The sequence below is a fragment of the Panthera leo genome, chromosome D3 (genome assembly GCF_018350215.1).
Source record: "Panthera leo isolate Ple1 chromosome D3, P.leo_Ple1_pat1.1, whole genome shotgun sequence".
Lineage (NCBI taxonomy): Eukaryota > Metazoa > Chordata > Mammalia > Carnivora > Felidae > Panthera > Panthera leo.
Window position 1 is genome coordinate 38,397,134 of NC_056690.1, and position 15,274 is coordinate 38,412,407.

Consider the following 15,274-nt stretch of genomic DNA (forward strand, 5'->3'; position numbering starts at 1 on the left):
TTTGCCACTCTTTTTGAAAATCAAGTCTTGGGTTCATTGATCTTTTCTTCTCTGTTTTATTTATCTGCATGCTAATATTTATTTCTTCCTTGTGTTAGTTTTGAGTTTAGTTTGCTATTCTTTTTCTAGTTCCTTAAATTTTAGTCAGATTGATGATTTGAAGTCTTTCTTTTTCCTTATGTCAACATTTACAGCTCTAAAGTTTCCTCTTAGCACTGTTTTTGCTGCATCCCATAACTTTTGGGATATTTTATTTTCATTTAAATTTGTCTCTAAGTATTTTATGATTTCTTTTGTGATTTCCTCTTTGACTCATTGATCATTTAAGAGTATGTTCATTTCCACACATTTGTGAATTCTTCAGTTTTCTTGCTATTAATGACTTCTAATTCCATCCTGTTGTGGTCAGCAAAAATACTTTGTATGATGTCTATCTTATAAAATGTATTGAGACTTTATTTGTGGTCTGATATGTGGCCTGTCTTGGAGCTTGTTCCGGGTACATTTGAGAAGAATGTGTCTTCTGTTATTGGGTAGAATGTTGTTTATATCTTTTAGATCTGGTTGGTTTATTGTGTTGTTCGAGTCCTTGCTTATTTTTCTTTTGCTTGCTTCTCTTTCTTTCCTTGCTTATCTTCTGTTTGGTTGTTCTCTCCATTATGTGAGAGAAGTATTGAAGTCTTCAATTGTTATTGGAGGACTATCTTATTTCTCCCTTCAATTCTGTCAGTTTCTGCTTCATATATTTTGATAGTGTGTCATTAATTGCATTACTATTTATAATTGTTATATCTTCTTGCATTATTGAACCTTTTATTAATATATAATGCCATTTTTTATCTCTTATGACCTGTTTTTTAAATTTAAAATCTTTTTTATCTTATATTAGTATTGCCACCTGGCTCAAAGGGTACCATTACTATGGAATATCTTTTCCCATCTTTTCACTTTCAACGTATTTTTGTCTTTGGGTCTAAAATGAGTCTCTTGCAGACACCATATAATTGTATCATATTTTTTAATTCTGCCAATCTCTTTTCTCTTGATTGGAGGGTTTGATCCATTTACACTTTAAGTAATTATTGATAATGAGGGGCTTGCTTCTGCCATTTGCTGTTTGTTTGCTGTATGCCATGTAGGATGTCTGTCCCTCATTACCTATATTACTGTCTTCTTTTGTGTTTAGTTGATTTTTTGTTGTGAGGATTTTAATTCACTTTTAATTTCCTTTTGTATATACTCTGTAGTTACTTTCTTTTTGGTTACTGTGAAGATTACATTTAACATCTTAATATTATAGCACTCTAATTTGAATTTATAACAACTTAACAAACATTCTGTTCCTTTACAGCTCCATCTTCCCCACCTTTGAGTTATTGATATCACAAATTACATCTTTCTATATTGTGTGTTCAAAAACATGGACTAATCATTTTGATTCATTAGTTGTTTAAATCATATATAACATAAGTATAATTACAAACAAAAATTACAATAATACTTGTTATTATATATTTCTCTATTTCTCTATGTGTTTATCTTTACCAGATGACTTTTGTATTTTTGTATGCCTTTTAGTTACTGTCTATCATCATTTCATTTCAACTTGAGGGACTCCTTTTAGCATTTCCTATAGGGCAAGTCTAGTGGTAATTAATCCTCTCAGCTTTTCCTTGTCTGGGAATGTCTTAATATCTCCTAATTTTTGAAAGACGGTTTTGTCAGATGTAGAATTCTCAGATGACAGTTTTTTATTTTTGTTTTTGTTTTCTCCTTACAGCACTTTAAATATATTATCACACTGTGTTCTGGTCTGCAAGGTATCTGCTGAAAAACCCTCTGATAATCTTCTTGAAGACTCCTTGTACATGATGAGCTACTTTTCTCTGGGTTTCCAGGGTTCTGTCTTTGTCTTTCAACAGTTTGATTACAATGTGTCTCAGTGTGGGTCTCTTTGAATTTATCATATTTGAGGGGCGCTTGGGTAGCTCAGTCAGTTGAGCATCCAACTTCAGCTCAGGTCATGATCTCCTGGCTCGTGAGTTCGAGCCCCGGGTCAGGCTCTGTGCTGACAGCCCAGAGCAGGGAGCCTGCTTTGGATTCTGTGTCTCCCTCTCTCTCTGCCCCTCCCCCGCTCACACTCTGTCTCACTCTGTCTCTCACTCTGTCTCTCCCCCTCAAGAATAAATAAACATAAAAAAAATAAATAAAAGAATTTATCATATTTGGGTTTCATTCAGATTCTTAGATTTGTAGATCCACATCTTTCCTCAACTTTGGGAGGCTTTCATCCATTACTTCTCCTCTCTCGTTCTCTCTATCTTGCTCTTTTTCTCTATCTATATCTCTGTCTCTATCTCCCCCCCACTCCAGCCCCATCTCCAATCTCTCTCTGTCTCCGTCTTTCCCTTTGGGACTCCCACAATATGTATGTTGGTCCTTTGATGCTGTCCCTTAGATCCTGTTCACTTTTCTTCCATCTTTTTTCTTTCTGTTTCTCAGACCTGATAGTTTCCATTGGCTTATTTCTTTTCTTTTTTATGTTTATTTACTTTTGAGAGACAGAGAGAGAGAACATGAACAGGGGAGGGACAGAGAAAGGGGGGGGACACAGAATCTGAAGCAGGCTCCAGGCTCTGAGCTGTCAGCACAGAGCCTAATGTGGGGCTCAACCTCACGAATTGTGAGATCATGACCTGAGCCGAAGTCGGAAGCTTAACCAAATGAGCCACTCAGGTGCCCCATCCATTGACCTATTTTTAAGTTTGCAATTTTTTCTGGCTGCTCAAATCTGTTTTTTAATCCCTCCAGCAATTTTTTTCATTTTAGTTATTGTACGTTTCAGGTTCAGGATTTCTTTTTAGTTCCTTTTTGATTTCTGTCTCGTTATTGATATTTTCATTTTGTTTATACATTGTTTTCTTGACTTTATCCCTGTCTTCCTTTAGCTCTTTGAGCATCTTTAAGAAATTTTTTCAATGTCTTTTTCTAGTAAGTCTGTCATCTGGCCTTAGGGACATTTCCTATTTGTTTTCTCTGGATGGGTCATATTTTCCTATTTCTTTGTATACCTTGTAATTACTTTGTTGTTGAACACTGGACATTCGAATCTTATAACATGATATCTCTATTAATCAGAATTTCCCCCTTACCTAAGGTTTGCTGTTCTGTTTTTGTGTTTAATTGCTGTAGGGTGTTTCTGTACTGGAGATCAGACTGAAGTGTCAACTTAAGGCCTTTTCAGGTCTTTTCTGAGCCTGGATTTTACCCCAGGCATGTTATAAATTCTCTTTTCTATGCAATTGCTTTTGGATGTCTTAATCCTCAAATTTCTTCCAAAAGGGGAAAGGGGATAAAATTTTAAGGCATGGTTTCTTTAAATATCTGGAAGCCACTTCAGCCCGTGGGATTTCAACAACAGAATCTGCCTCGGTGCCTGTACTTCCACAGTCAGAAGCAGTAATCAGTTATCACCGCATGGCTCCTTGATATTTAGTGGACAAGGTCCTTATTGCCTACCCTGACTCCTTCAAGTCCCAGGTAGTCCAAGCTACTCCAGGAATGTGGGCTCAGCTGCCCAGGACCAGGCCGGAGGGTGGGAAATGAGTAGCTACTGCCACACTAATAGCTGAAGCTGACCCAAACTCACAGTGATTTGCTGACTAAGCCTTCCCCTGGAAGGTAGAAGTCTTCAAATCGATTCCAGAGTTCTAAAACTGTTTCAGGCAGAGTCTGCTGGTGCAAGTGCCATCTGGATGAAGCAATGGACTCCTAGCACTTCCTACCCACCATCTTCCCCGATGTCACTCCTGTGTTCTGTTTTTGAAGGTTTTGAGGAGATATCTGAGGCTCACCTGGCTGCCCAAGTGAGTGGTTACCTATAAACTCCAGTGACTTTACTAAGATATACCTTGTTGTTGAATTCTCATTCACCTAAACTGGCACATAGTATGCCCTTTCAGCATTTCAAGTACGTTCAAGCATATAGGTTCCAAGTGTTCCGGAAAGAGTTGTTTTTATTACTATTCAAATATTTGTTTTGTTTCATTATTTCAGTTTTTCCTCAGACATGCTGATTGTGCATTTGCTAGATCTCCTTCAGTTTCATTTTGCTTGCATTTCTTATGTTTGTCTTTTATGTCACTTGCTCAGTATTATAAAAGATTTACTCTTCCTTTCTGCTCCTTCCTGTTTCATCTTCATTCCTATGATGGTTTTATTTTTTTCTTCTGCTTCTTTCTTGAGTTCTGCCTTCCTTCTTGTCTGTTGCCATCTCTTCCTTGAATTGTTGCATTTCTACTTTGTGTTCTTCATCATAGAGGTAATTGCTTCACTAAGCTTTGTTTTGTGTTTCTAAATGCATGTCAGCATGTCTCATTACTTTTTGCATCTCCTCAGTGGTAACATTTTTCCTGCTTGCATTGTTAAATTTTTTTAATGCTTATTTATTTTTGAAAAAGAGAGAGACAGAGCATGAACTGGGGGAGAGGCAGAGATAGTGGAGACACAGAATGTGAAGCAGGTTCCAGGCTCTGAGCTGTCAGCACAGAGCCCGGCGCAGGGTTCGAACTCACAAGCTGTGAGATCATGACCTGAGCCAAAGTGGGACTTGCTTAACTGACTGAGCCACCCAGGAGCCCCTTCTGCTTGCATTTTTAAATCTATAATAGCTTCTGTTGCTCTCTTCCACATTTTCCTCATGGGATCTTTGCACAACAGTGTATTAATTCTTTTTCTTTTCTTTCTGTTTAGATCATTCATTATTAAATAGGTTGGATTTTCCTGGACTAGCTATTTGCACACCCCTCTACAGTAATGGGAATTGAGGGTCAGGCTTCACAACTAAAGATTTTCTTTTTCTTGCCTGACACAGAGACAAATTGCTTACTGCAGATATGGCCCATCTGAATTATTCTTGGCGTAGCTCTGGTTTCTCTAACTCTGAACTGAACTGAGTCCCAGAGGGCTTCTTCCACCAGCCCTGCTCACTCCAGGTCCAGGACCTATTTTTCAGAAATGAGGAACATTCTTTGGTTGGATGCTTACGGAGATCGTCCACCTCTGGGCCCTTCTTTTCCTCCCTGCCTCTATACAATTGGCAATCACAGTTACTTCTAGCCCCTCTTACAGATATATTGGAATCTGGGGAATATGTTTACCTCTAAGTTCCACTGAAAATGGAATCTATGCTGTTCTGTTTGTTTATTTTCTTTGTTGTTTTGTATGGTTCCGTGCTCACAGCCCTGTTTCTTACTGATTATCATGTTTCAAATGACTATAATAAAACCACATTCTCTTTTCTTTTCTTCCATTCAACACATCTTTATTGAGCCTGACACCTTCTGTTAGGACCATAGGGTGTACACAAGAGAAGTTGTTCTTGTTTAGTGGGGGTTTAGAAATGGAAACAACTGTTATAGACACAGGGTAACATGGGACAGGTGCTACCTTATGGGTTCAAATAGAGAAGTCTGGGTAAGAGCAAAAGATTCATTTTCTGTGGGAATCAGAAATGTTTTTGGGGCCAGATACCTAAACAGTGGGTAATGTTTCAACAAAGAGAAGTATGAGAAAGAGATTCCGGGGGGCGAAATAGGTAATAAAAAAACACAGCACTGGAACAGTGAAGGCATTTTCAGGACACGGCGGGAAACTGGCTACCCCGGAGTACAGGACACTTCCGAGAAAGAGAGTCACGGAGAAGGGGTGGGTAGACTGAGAGCCCACAGTCTTGAGCAGCATGCTAAGGAGTGTCATCCTGGACTTAATGGGAGAGTTTGGGGATGGTTTTAATTCAGTCATTACTTGTTTGTTGCTTTTGTTTTGTTATGATTTTGGAGAGAATGCAATGGATAGATTTTTGCCAGCGAAAAATGCTGACAGCAAGTTGGAGAAGATTCAGAAATAGAAGGGCCTGAAGACAAAAGGCCATTGCGTGCAAATGGTGGCTGAGTAGGATGCTGGAGTGAGGACAGAATGGGGAGACAGGCACCAACAGAGTGGACCCTTGCTTACCCATAACAAAGCCAGACCGAGACCCTGCAAATTCCCATTCTTTGCCCCATAAATGATTGGCTAAACTGGCAACAAGATGCCTCTTAACCAACCTTTGGTTAAGTTTCTCTTCTTTCCCCAGGCCCCTAAATTTGGCCCACCCTTAGCTCAGCCAGCAGACAGCCCCCCTCCTTAAGGGCCCTCCTGGCAAACAGGCCCCTCTGAGCCACAGACAGAGCTTTTTGCCCTTCCATCCCCTCCCCACACCCTGTCTTTATAGCCTTGTTTTCTCCCCTCTATGGAAGAAAAACCATTTTTGCCTAACTCTTGAGACTTTGCTGATATTATGGTCAGAGTTGCCACCTATTGTGACAATGCCTTCCCCCCTTATAAATAATCTTTTTGAAAAAAGTCTTTCTTTACCTGTTTATTATTATTATTAGTAGTAGTAGTAGTAGTAGTAGTATTACTTGGGAGTACCAAATCATTTAGGATGTAGGGTCAACCAAACCTGGCCACTGATTGGATAAGAGTTTAGAGCTGGAAGAAGGTGGAAAAGTCAAGCAGGGCAGAGATTTGGGGCCAGAGTGGCCACCATGGCTTTTCAGCTGCTGTTTTGTATCTGTGGTTTAATTGGGTTTGTTTTTCTCTTGTGGGGAGGGGCAAATTTCTCTGTTTTAACTTGGGAAAGAAAAATACAACTTGGAGAAAAAAATCTTTGTGGTCCTTATGTTTCTAAAATGCATCTCACCTAAGTTAGTTTTTCTCCCCCTCTTTTAAATCTCCCAACGCCAAGCATTCAACTGAGTTGAAATCAGGAGGGAAAATAAAGTTATTAAGTGCTGTTTTCAATAGTGGTGATTTTGGCTTTGCTTCCTTTTATTCATTTATAAGATCCATGAATTCAGTATCCAATAATGCCTAAGCCTTACTCCTTGTAAGATATCCCTGCTACCCATCGTCCCCACCCCTCAACAGCTTGGCGTCCCCAGCATGCTTTCTGCCACTTTCCAGATTCTTAGTCGTTGGTCTTAAAATGCATAGCTCCTGGCATCTTTAGTGTGCTTCATAATCTCCACTTATGTTAATCCACAGCTAATGGAACCGTCAGGCCCAGCTCTTGCCCACGGAAAAGCCTCCTCTGGCCTCCATTGCCAAGGTGATGAAACAGCAGTGCATGGGGCGCAGACCCCAGCACGCCTGAGAAAGCTGCATGGGTGTGTGCGCCCCACAGATGCCTTTCCTGGGCTTTCATCCAACTCTGTGTTTCTCGGGTGTTTTAGCCCGGACCTGTTTCATACATGAAAATCTCCTGCTCCCTTTAATGGAAATTGAAAATGCAAAATAACTGAAACAGCGTTGCTTGGAATAAATGGAATCATTGCACGGCCCCCTCCCTTTCCATGCTCCTCGCCAACCTTGGCCCCTTAGGTTTACATTTTCCTGTTTCTCAACCTCTCTTTCAGTTTTACTGTGCTTGTTCTCACAGTGTCAGATGTGTCTTTTGAGTCCCCCCTGCTCGCTCTGCTCAGTTCTATGTCTGCAGAAGTGTGAGGCCTTAGTGACACTGGCGAGACGATTGTCCAGACTTGAGCGAAAACGCAAAGCTACGTACTCGCTGGATTGCCTAAGAACGTATTTGCTTTACCTTCTTCACCTTGACGAATTCTGAGTCCTTATTCTTCTTATTTTCATAAATAAGAAAGGCCATCTTCTAAGTAACTTTTCAAAAATAGCCTATCCGTGATGTGTTGAATTTTTTTAAAAAACAAGTTCTGGATTCTGCCTTCAGCATTCACTCCCCAGGACCGTAAAGCTGGAGCCTCGTGGAACGCACAGGGGTGAGAAGTTGGGATTTAATCAAATCCAATGAGCCTACTGCTGTTTTATTTTAGAAGTCCTTGATTGCATCTCTACCTTGCAGTACCCCTGCATGGCGTGGTCACCCCTGAAGAAAGCACAGATGGTGACTGTCAGGCCATGCATCAAACTCAGAGCCCTCCTGGATGCATTTGTTTTCTCTGGCTGGTGTTGGGAATTCAGCTATTTTCCAACCATTTTTAAATTAGCCTCAAATCTGCTTTTGAAAAACCACATTTCTGGATGCACCCTCTTCTCATAATAACAAAGTCTCACTGAATCAGAATGATGAAAGAGAAGCGTATCTTAGTTGAGGGAAGACACCTGAATGTGAGCTGTTTGTAAAGGCCTGTAAAGGTGTGCCATCTAAATGTACAGTAAGATCATAATTTTCTTTGTGGAAGAGAAAACTGACTATTTCAAGGCAATTCCAAAGAGCAAAACCGGGGCTAATGGATAAAGGTTCAAGGAGGCACTGTTACTTCAACCTAAGGAAAGCCCAGCATGCATTCATGGCCGTGCTGGGGCAGAGCGATTTACCGCATGGCAGGTGACACTGCTACTGGAGGTGGCGGGGAGGAGATGGGCTCCTGCCTCAGGAGAAACCCAGAAACCCAGACCCCTTGCCCTCCAAGGGGCCAGCTCAGCGCCAAGTCTGAGCCCACACTGCCAGGATCCAAATCCTGCTCCTCCTACTCATTAACTTTGTAACCTCACGCAACTTACTTAACCCCTCTCTGCCTCAGTTTCCTCACCATAATGGGGGTGATAACTTTGAGGAATTAATATTTAGAGAAAAAAAACTTGTAAGTTAGAGCAATGAGTTGCAGGTACATAGTAAGTGCCATATGACTGTTAAATGTAACTAAGGAAAAGATTTTCTAGGATGTCCAAAAGACACCAAGGAAGATCTTTTTTGAATGCCCCCTTGGTACTAAGCAGTAAACAAGATGGACACAGGCCCAGAATCCACACAGCTCACATCTTGTGCTGGAGAAAGTCAGGTACCCAGCCACAGCCTGGAGAGGGCTCCCATGACAGAAGCCTGAAGCAGGGGCTTACTGTGGTCCCTAGAACCCAGGGAAAGGGCTGCGGGACCAGGACCAGGGAGGTGAGGGAGATGTTGGGCTTGTGTTCCTAGAAGAGGAAGAGGGATGAACGGGAGCAGCTGGGGCCTGATCTTCCTACCAGTATCCTCAGCTGCTGCTGGCATTTTGAGGCTCTGCTGATTTCCTTTAGAGCCATGATTCTTTACAGCCGCCAACTCGTTCATTCATTCATTCATTCACTTAACTTTATTAATAGGTGAGCGTCTATAATTTTCTAGTGCAAAACATATTTTTTAGTTACCCAATAAGTACTTTAATCAGCTGGAAAAGCACATAGAAAATTTTTTGATTGTTGCCAATTCCATTCTTGTGCTATCTGAATAAAAACGATTAGGAAAAAACAGTATTTATTCATGTTGTGTCCTTGTAGAAAATAATGGCTTTAATCACAATGCCACTTTTTAATTATTTTTTCTACATAGGTTGAAATAACCAAAGGAGCTGTATCATTGTTATTAAGCTGCATAATTTTACAAAATATTTGCTTGAAGGATCTATCAGTGGAATTATTATTATTTTTTAGTGGGCTCTTTTTTTGGTGAGGCTCTTCTGTTTCAAATGAACAGCTCTGATTATTTCTAAGGATTTCTTGTCCTAAGAAAGCGGAAAAACGGCAAACCTACACAAGCATTAACATGCTCTGAAACGGGTATCCAGGTAAGCCCATCGTATTTTAGTTTGGAAATAAAGGATGAGATATCAAAAGTTACTTCACTACATGTAACCGTGGGCATATTCTCTTTCAGATTCAGTGAAGTGAATCTAAACCCTTGTTGGGTCAGTTTGGGGAGACCTGTATGGCTTGGTGAAATGTGAGGGGCTCTGAGCCCCTTTCCTCCTCGCTGAGATGATCCCCAGATCTACCTAGAACATTCTTTCCCTTTGGAGAAAACAAGGGTGGGTCCACGTCTTCTCGGCACAGCACATGTCATTCCTCTTCTTGGAAGGCCCCAAGCTCCTCCCACTGACAGTGGAAGACCCAGGCCCAGATCCTTCCATGATCCACAATCATCTTCTCCTTGCGCACCCTTAAACTCGGTACATGACTCTGTCATTGTGTTATTGCATCGCGACAACAAATCCTTTGCACCTCTGCCTTTCCTCCTGGATCGTGAATTCCGTGAGGGCAAAAAATAAGTCTTGTTGATTTTTGCCTTCCAAGCACCTGGCACTGCTTTGGATGCATGAATATATTGTTGGCCATGTCTAGAGCTCAGAGTGGTGCAGTAGATGCCCCTGGATAAGAGGGAGGACGAGGAGTGGAGGTATGAGACAGAGCCCACCAGTGCATGGGAGGAACCAAGCCAAGGATGCCCGCCTCCCAGTCTCCCAGGGGTGGCCCATTCAGCCCCAGACTGGGACAGCCAGTGGTGGATTTCTCAGATGACTTAATATTTTACAGCTAAGCAGAAGTAATTCCCAAAAATTCTAATGTGGCTAAAGTTGATATATTAAAATTTTATTACAGAGATAGTTAAAGGTGGCTAGCTAAGTAAAGGGCATGTTTTGGTAACTCCTTGCTATTTTAATTAATTAATTAATTAATTAATTAATTAAAGTTTATTTATCTATTTTGAGAGAGAACGTGCACATTCACAAGTGGGGAAGGGGCAAGGAGAGAGGGAGAAACAGAATCCCAAGCAGGCTCCACACTGTCAGCACAGAGCTGGACATGGGGCTCAAACTCATGAACTGTGAGATCATGACCTAAGCTGAGATCAAGAATCAGACGCTTAGCCGACTGAGCCACACAGGCACCCCACTCCTTGCTATTTTAAACTTACTTAAAAATGTTTTTGGGGTGCCTAGGTGGCTCAGTCGGTTAAGCATCAGACTTCAGCTCGGGTCATGATCTCACCGTCTGTGAGTTCGAGCCCCGTGTCAGGCTCTGTGCTGCCAGCTCACAGCCTGGAGCCTGCTTTGGACTCTGTGTCTCCCTCTCTCTCTGTCCCTCCCCCCGCTCACACTCTGTCTCCCTCCCTCAAAAGTAAATATTTAATATAGTGTTGACTGAGGTAGTTCCTTCCTCCTCAAAAAATGTTTTCACATGCTGGCTGTGATTTTTTTTCTTTGTTTTACCTCTATTGTTTTCTTCTTTCTCCTCTCTAGTTACAGAATAGTGTAAGTGTGAACATAAGTAAACAGGTAAATAGAATAGGCAACTCTTGTGTAGACAGAAGGTATAAGTGTTAAGAGACTAACTGGCAGTGTGACTTGCAGAGAGTCATTTCAAGTCAATCCACAGAACTTTTTTTTTTTTTTTTTTAATTTTTTTTTTTTCAACATTTTTTATTTATTTTTGGGACAGAGAGAGACAGAGCATGAACGGGGGAGGGGCAGAGAGAGAGGGAGACACAGAATCGGAAACAGGCTCCAGGCTCCAAGCCATCAGCCCAGAGCCCGACGCGGGGCTCGAACTCACGGACCGCGAGATCGTGACCTGGCTGAAGTCGGACGCTTAACCGACTGCGCCACCCAGGCGCCCCAATCCACAGAACTTTTAAAGGTCTATTAACCACCAAGCCCTGTACATCTCAGTGACCAAATGAGAGATAGACTCTGCCCTAAAAAAACTTAATATCTATCCAATCCCTTGGCTAACACGTACTTATTAAGGGCCTTTGTGTGCAAGGCACTGTGCAAAGCCCTGCGTGTATAGTAACAGAAATGCCCTGGAAGTATTGTTGCACCTGACGTCCTGAGTTAGCCAAGCAAAGAGAAGAGGGGAGGGCGTTCAAGGAGGAAAGAACAGCAAGACACATTCAGGGGACCTACTATGTCTGGGCCATGGGAATGGGAGGACAGAGGTGTGAGAGGTCAGAGAAGGAGGGAGGGAGGGAAATGAATACATTAGAGAGGAAGAAAATGCTATTTATTCAATCCCAGGTACCACGATTTGTACACGCATGTCCCATTTCATCTTCATGGCACCCTTAACTGCTGTTGTCACATGAAAGGGACCATTGGTGAGCCCTGGAACAGAAGGGTAGCCCATCTTCATTCACTGGAAAGAAAGAAAGAAAGAAAGAAAGAAAGAAAGAAAGAAAGAAAGAAAGAAAGAAAGAAAGAAAGAAAGAAAGAAAGAAAGAAAAAAGAAATATACTGCAGGCTGAAAGGAATTCTCAAGGCATCCACTGGACTTTAGGGACTCAGGATGTATAATAATGCTCTAGGTGGAGCTGATGGCTGTCTTTGCTCTCTCAGATGAAATGGAATGTTATGGAAAATGAAATGTGAGATTCAAAGAGGTTAAGTAACATGCCCAGATCACACAGCTTCCCTCTGCAGTAGTGGAATTGGAACCCGGATCTCTCTGACCCCCAAACCCTTCCACAACAGTAGGCTTCAGGCAAAATAAAATAATTTCTATGGCAGAAGTATGCGTTGTTGTGGGAAAATAGGAAGGGTACTTTATTCCAGCAAGGAAAGAACAGGGATAGTGTTTCAGAACATTCATTACAGTGAAACGAGTGGGGCAAATTAAATGGTGTTTTAGCTCCTTCTACCTCCAAAATGCTGTGGCTTTATAAATGGTGTCATCTTGTTAAAGGAAAAGGCTCTGGCTTGTATTGTTCATAGCTCTCTACCTTAACTCACATTTATTTAATACATGTGATATGTTACAATCCATGCACATAAACAGGACTGATAATGACAAAATATAGGGAGAAGAGTATGTTCATTTTCTTACCAACAGTCCTTTTTTTTTCCCCATAGGGAAACATAATTCTGGGTTTGTGACTAAATTCAGTTTGTTGGGAAGTGAGGTTGGATTTCACTAAAGCTGGGTGCATTCTTTTCTACAAAATGGTTTCAGTGTATTGTGTTTCAGTGAATCCCCGTGTGAATTAATAGCAACCAGACATTGCCTTCCCTTTGTTCTCTTGTTTTCTGCAGGTTTATTCCTTGTAAGAAGACATAGGTTTCTTTGGGTAAAAGATTCTCAGGAATCTATAACTAGGCACTTAAGCAGGAGCAGAGTTGTAAAGCAGTTGCCATTTTAGAAGATTTATTTTGTGCAGCAGAAATAGGAAATTGATAGCGCAGCACTCAGCAGGACAAGTAACCTTCCTACTTTATGAAACTTAGTTTCTGAACCAGAGCCCTCAGAGGACCTCATCTTAGCAGCCCTCCAGACAAAGTAGGCTCTGAGCTGTCAGCACAGGGCCCGATGAGGGGCTCAAACTCACAAACCCCAAGATCATGACCTGAGCTGAAGTTGGACGTTCAACTGACTGAATCACCCAGGTGCCCCTATCAAAATAATCTTCTTAAAATCCTACTTTGGTCATCTCATTTCCCTGCTTAAACTCCATTCCTGCTCCTGTGGCCAAACAGACCCCAGACCCTTCCAACTGAGTCTCTGCTTATTGCTCATAGCATTCTCTGATGGCTTCCTGGTTAGAAACTGCAGGCTGACCTCACTGCCACCTGTCCAGATAGCTGGATTTTTTCACCCACCTGAACGTGAGGCACCCCCCCCTCCACTTGCCTTGGCTCCTGGTCTGGTCACCCCCACCTCCAGCAGCATCTACCCAAGCACTTTGCTTGGCCTGGGGTGGGAACTCTCCAAACTGATTCTTCACTCAGTCACTGAGCAAGTATTTATTGTGCTCCTAGTATGTGCCAGCCATAGTGACAAAAGACCGGGTGTGCCCTCAGGGACAACCAGTCTTATAGTTTCATAGGCCGTGTGATCATGGCCCACCTCTGTGACTTAAGGCTTTGCTTCTCAGTTATGGTCCTTAGACCAATCACAATGGCATGACCTGAGAGCTTGTACTAACTATCAAATCTCAGCTCCCCCACCATCCATCCTGTATTAACAGTATTCCCACATGAACCGCATTGCCCAGCAGAGCGTGAGAAGCTCTGCATTAAGGCTCACAGAGTCGGGGTGCGTGGGTGGCTCAGTCGGTTAAGTGTCCAACTCTTAATCTTGGCTCAGGTCTTGATCTCAGGGTCATGAGTTTGGGCCCTGCATTGGACTCTGCACTGGGCCTGAAGCCTACCTTAAAAAAAAAGACAGTCAAGTTGGGTGGGTGAGTTGGTTCCATTTATGTTTTATTTGCTTTATGACGATTATATATTATAAGTATATATAAGTAAACTTATAGGTTTAAATTGTCCTTCATTTGGTAAATAACATTTATTTATTTTTGAGACAGAACAACACAGAGCATGAGCGGGGGAGGGGCAGAGAGAAAGGGAGACACAGAACCCGAAGCAGGCTCCAGGCTCTGAGCTGCCAGCACAGAGCCCGACACAGGGCTTGAACTCACAAACCACAAGATCATGACCTGAGCCGAAGTCAGACACCTAACTGACTGAGCCACCCAGGCACCCCCTCATTTAGCAGACTTTTTAAGGACTTGTTAACATAAGTTACATCATTTGGTGCTGCAGAGCACAACCAAATTACAAGCAGCAAATACAGACCTGTCTGTATTGTGTAAAACATGAGGACTTCCCAGATATTGCTCATGTTGCATTTTACACATATCGGAGGTATGCTCACATCCAGGGAATGGTGGTGCTACTTCACAGATTATAAATTGGCATCTGTAAGCCATTTTTGGTCATACACATGTTCGTGTGGCCAACACGGAGTTTTCATAAATTTTTGATTCGTTATGAACAGGTTTTCACATAGAAAGCCAGACTTCTGGCTTCTCTTGAAAATTGGGCAGCCCTGGGCCCACTTTCCTGATGTCACAGTGGGCTGGCACTGGGGGTCTTCTCCTGTACGTGGGGGCATGCTCTCCAGTTCACCATGGCTCCACCCACGTCACTGTCACTCCTCCTAGGCCTGCCTGGCCCCTATAGACAATAGGGTCTGAGAACCTATGCTAGGACCTAGGGGTACACAGAGTGAGCCTGCCTCGTGTTTGCCCCATTATAGTTACCTTCAGAGTCTTTGTAAAGAAGCAGCCCCCATGGGAGGAAAATAGGGAACCTACCATTGGTGAGGACAGACAAATGACTCTAGGCTAGTGATTCTCAACCCTAAGTGACAGGAGCTGGTAAAAGTACCAGTGCCCACTTCCCACCAGCACTGCCCAGAAATCCCGACTTCATTGCTATGGGCATCACCAGATTTTACAATCTCCACAGGTGATTCTAATCTGACTGGAGACCCACTGATCTAGACCATCTACAGTCCTTGCAAAATAAAACTGCAACAACAGGCCAAAGTCAGGAAAATATATATACGCATATGCTCACGTGCATAAATTGAAAGGATTGATGTTGAAGCCTCATCACTCTGGACATTGGTAATTCAACATGTATGATAGTTTTGTCTAGGAGCC

General features: G+C 42.2%; 1 protein-coding gene across 12 annotated transcripts in view; it reads left to right on the forward strand.

The window, feature by feature from the left end:
- L3MBTL4 (L3MBTL histone methyl-lysine binding protein 4) overlaps window positions 1–15,274 on the forward strand; it is a 448,782-nt gene that overhangs the window by 400,745 nt on the left and 32,763 nt on the right. The window contains exon 18 of one of the 12 annotated variants that reach the window (XM_042909915.1): window positions 7,090–7,506. The exons of 10 other annotated variants lie outside the window; for them this stretch is intronic. In XM_042909915.1, the coding sequence (XP_042765849.1) occupies window positions 7,090–7,299 (210 nt within the window). In that variant the 3' untranslated portion in view covers window positions 7,300–7,506. Of the gene's footprint in view, window positions 1–7,089; window positions 7,507–15,274 lie in introns of those variants that run through there. One more of the 12 variants, XM_042909926.1, reaches the window with a different exon arrangement.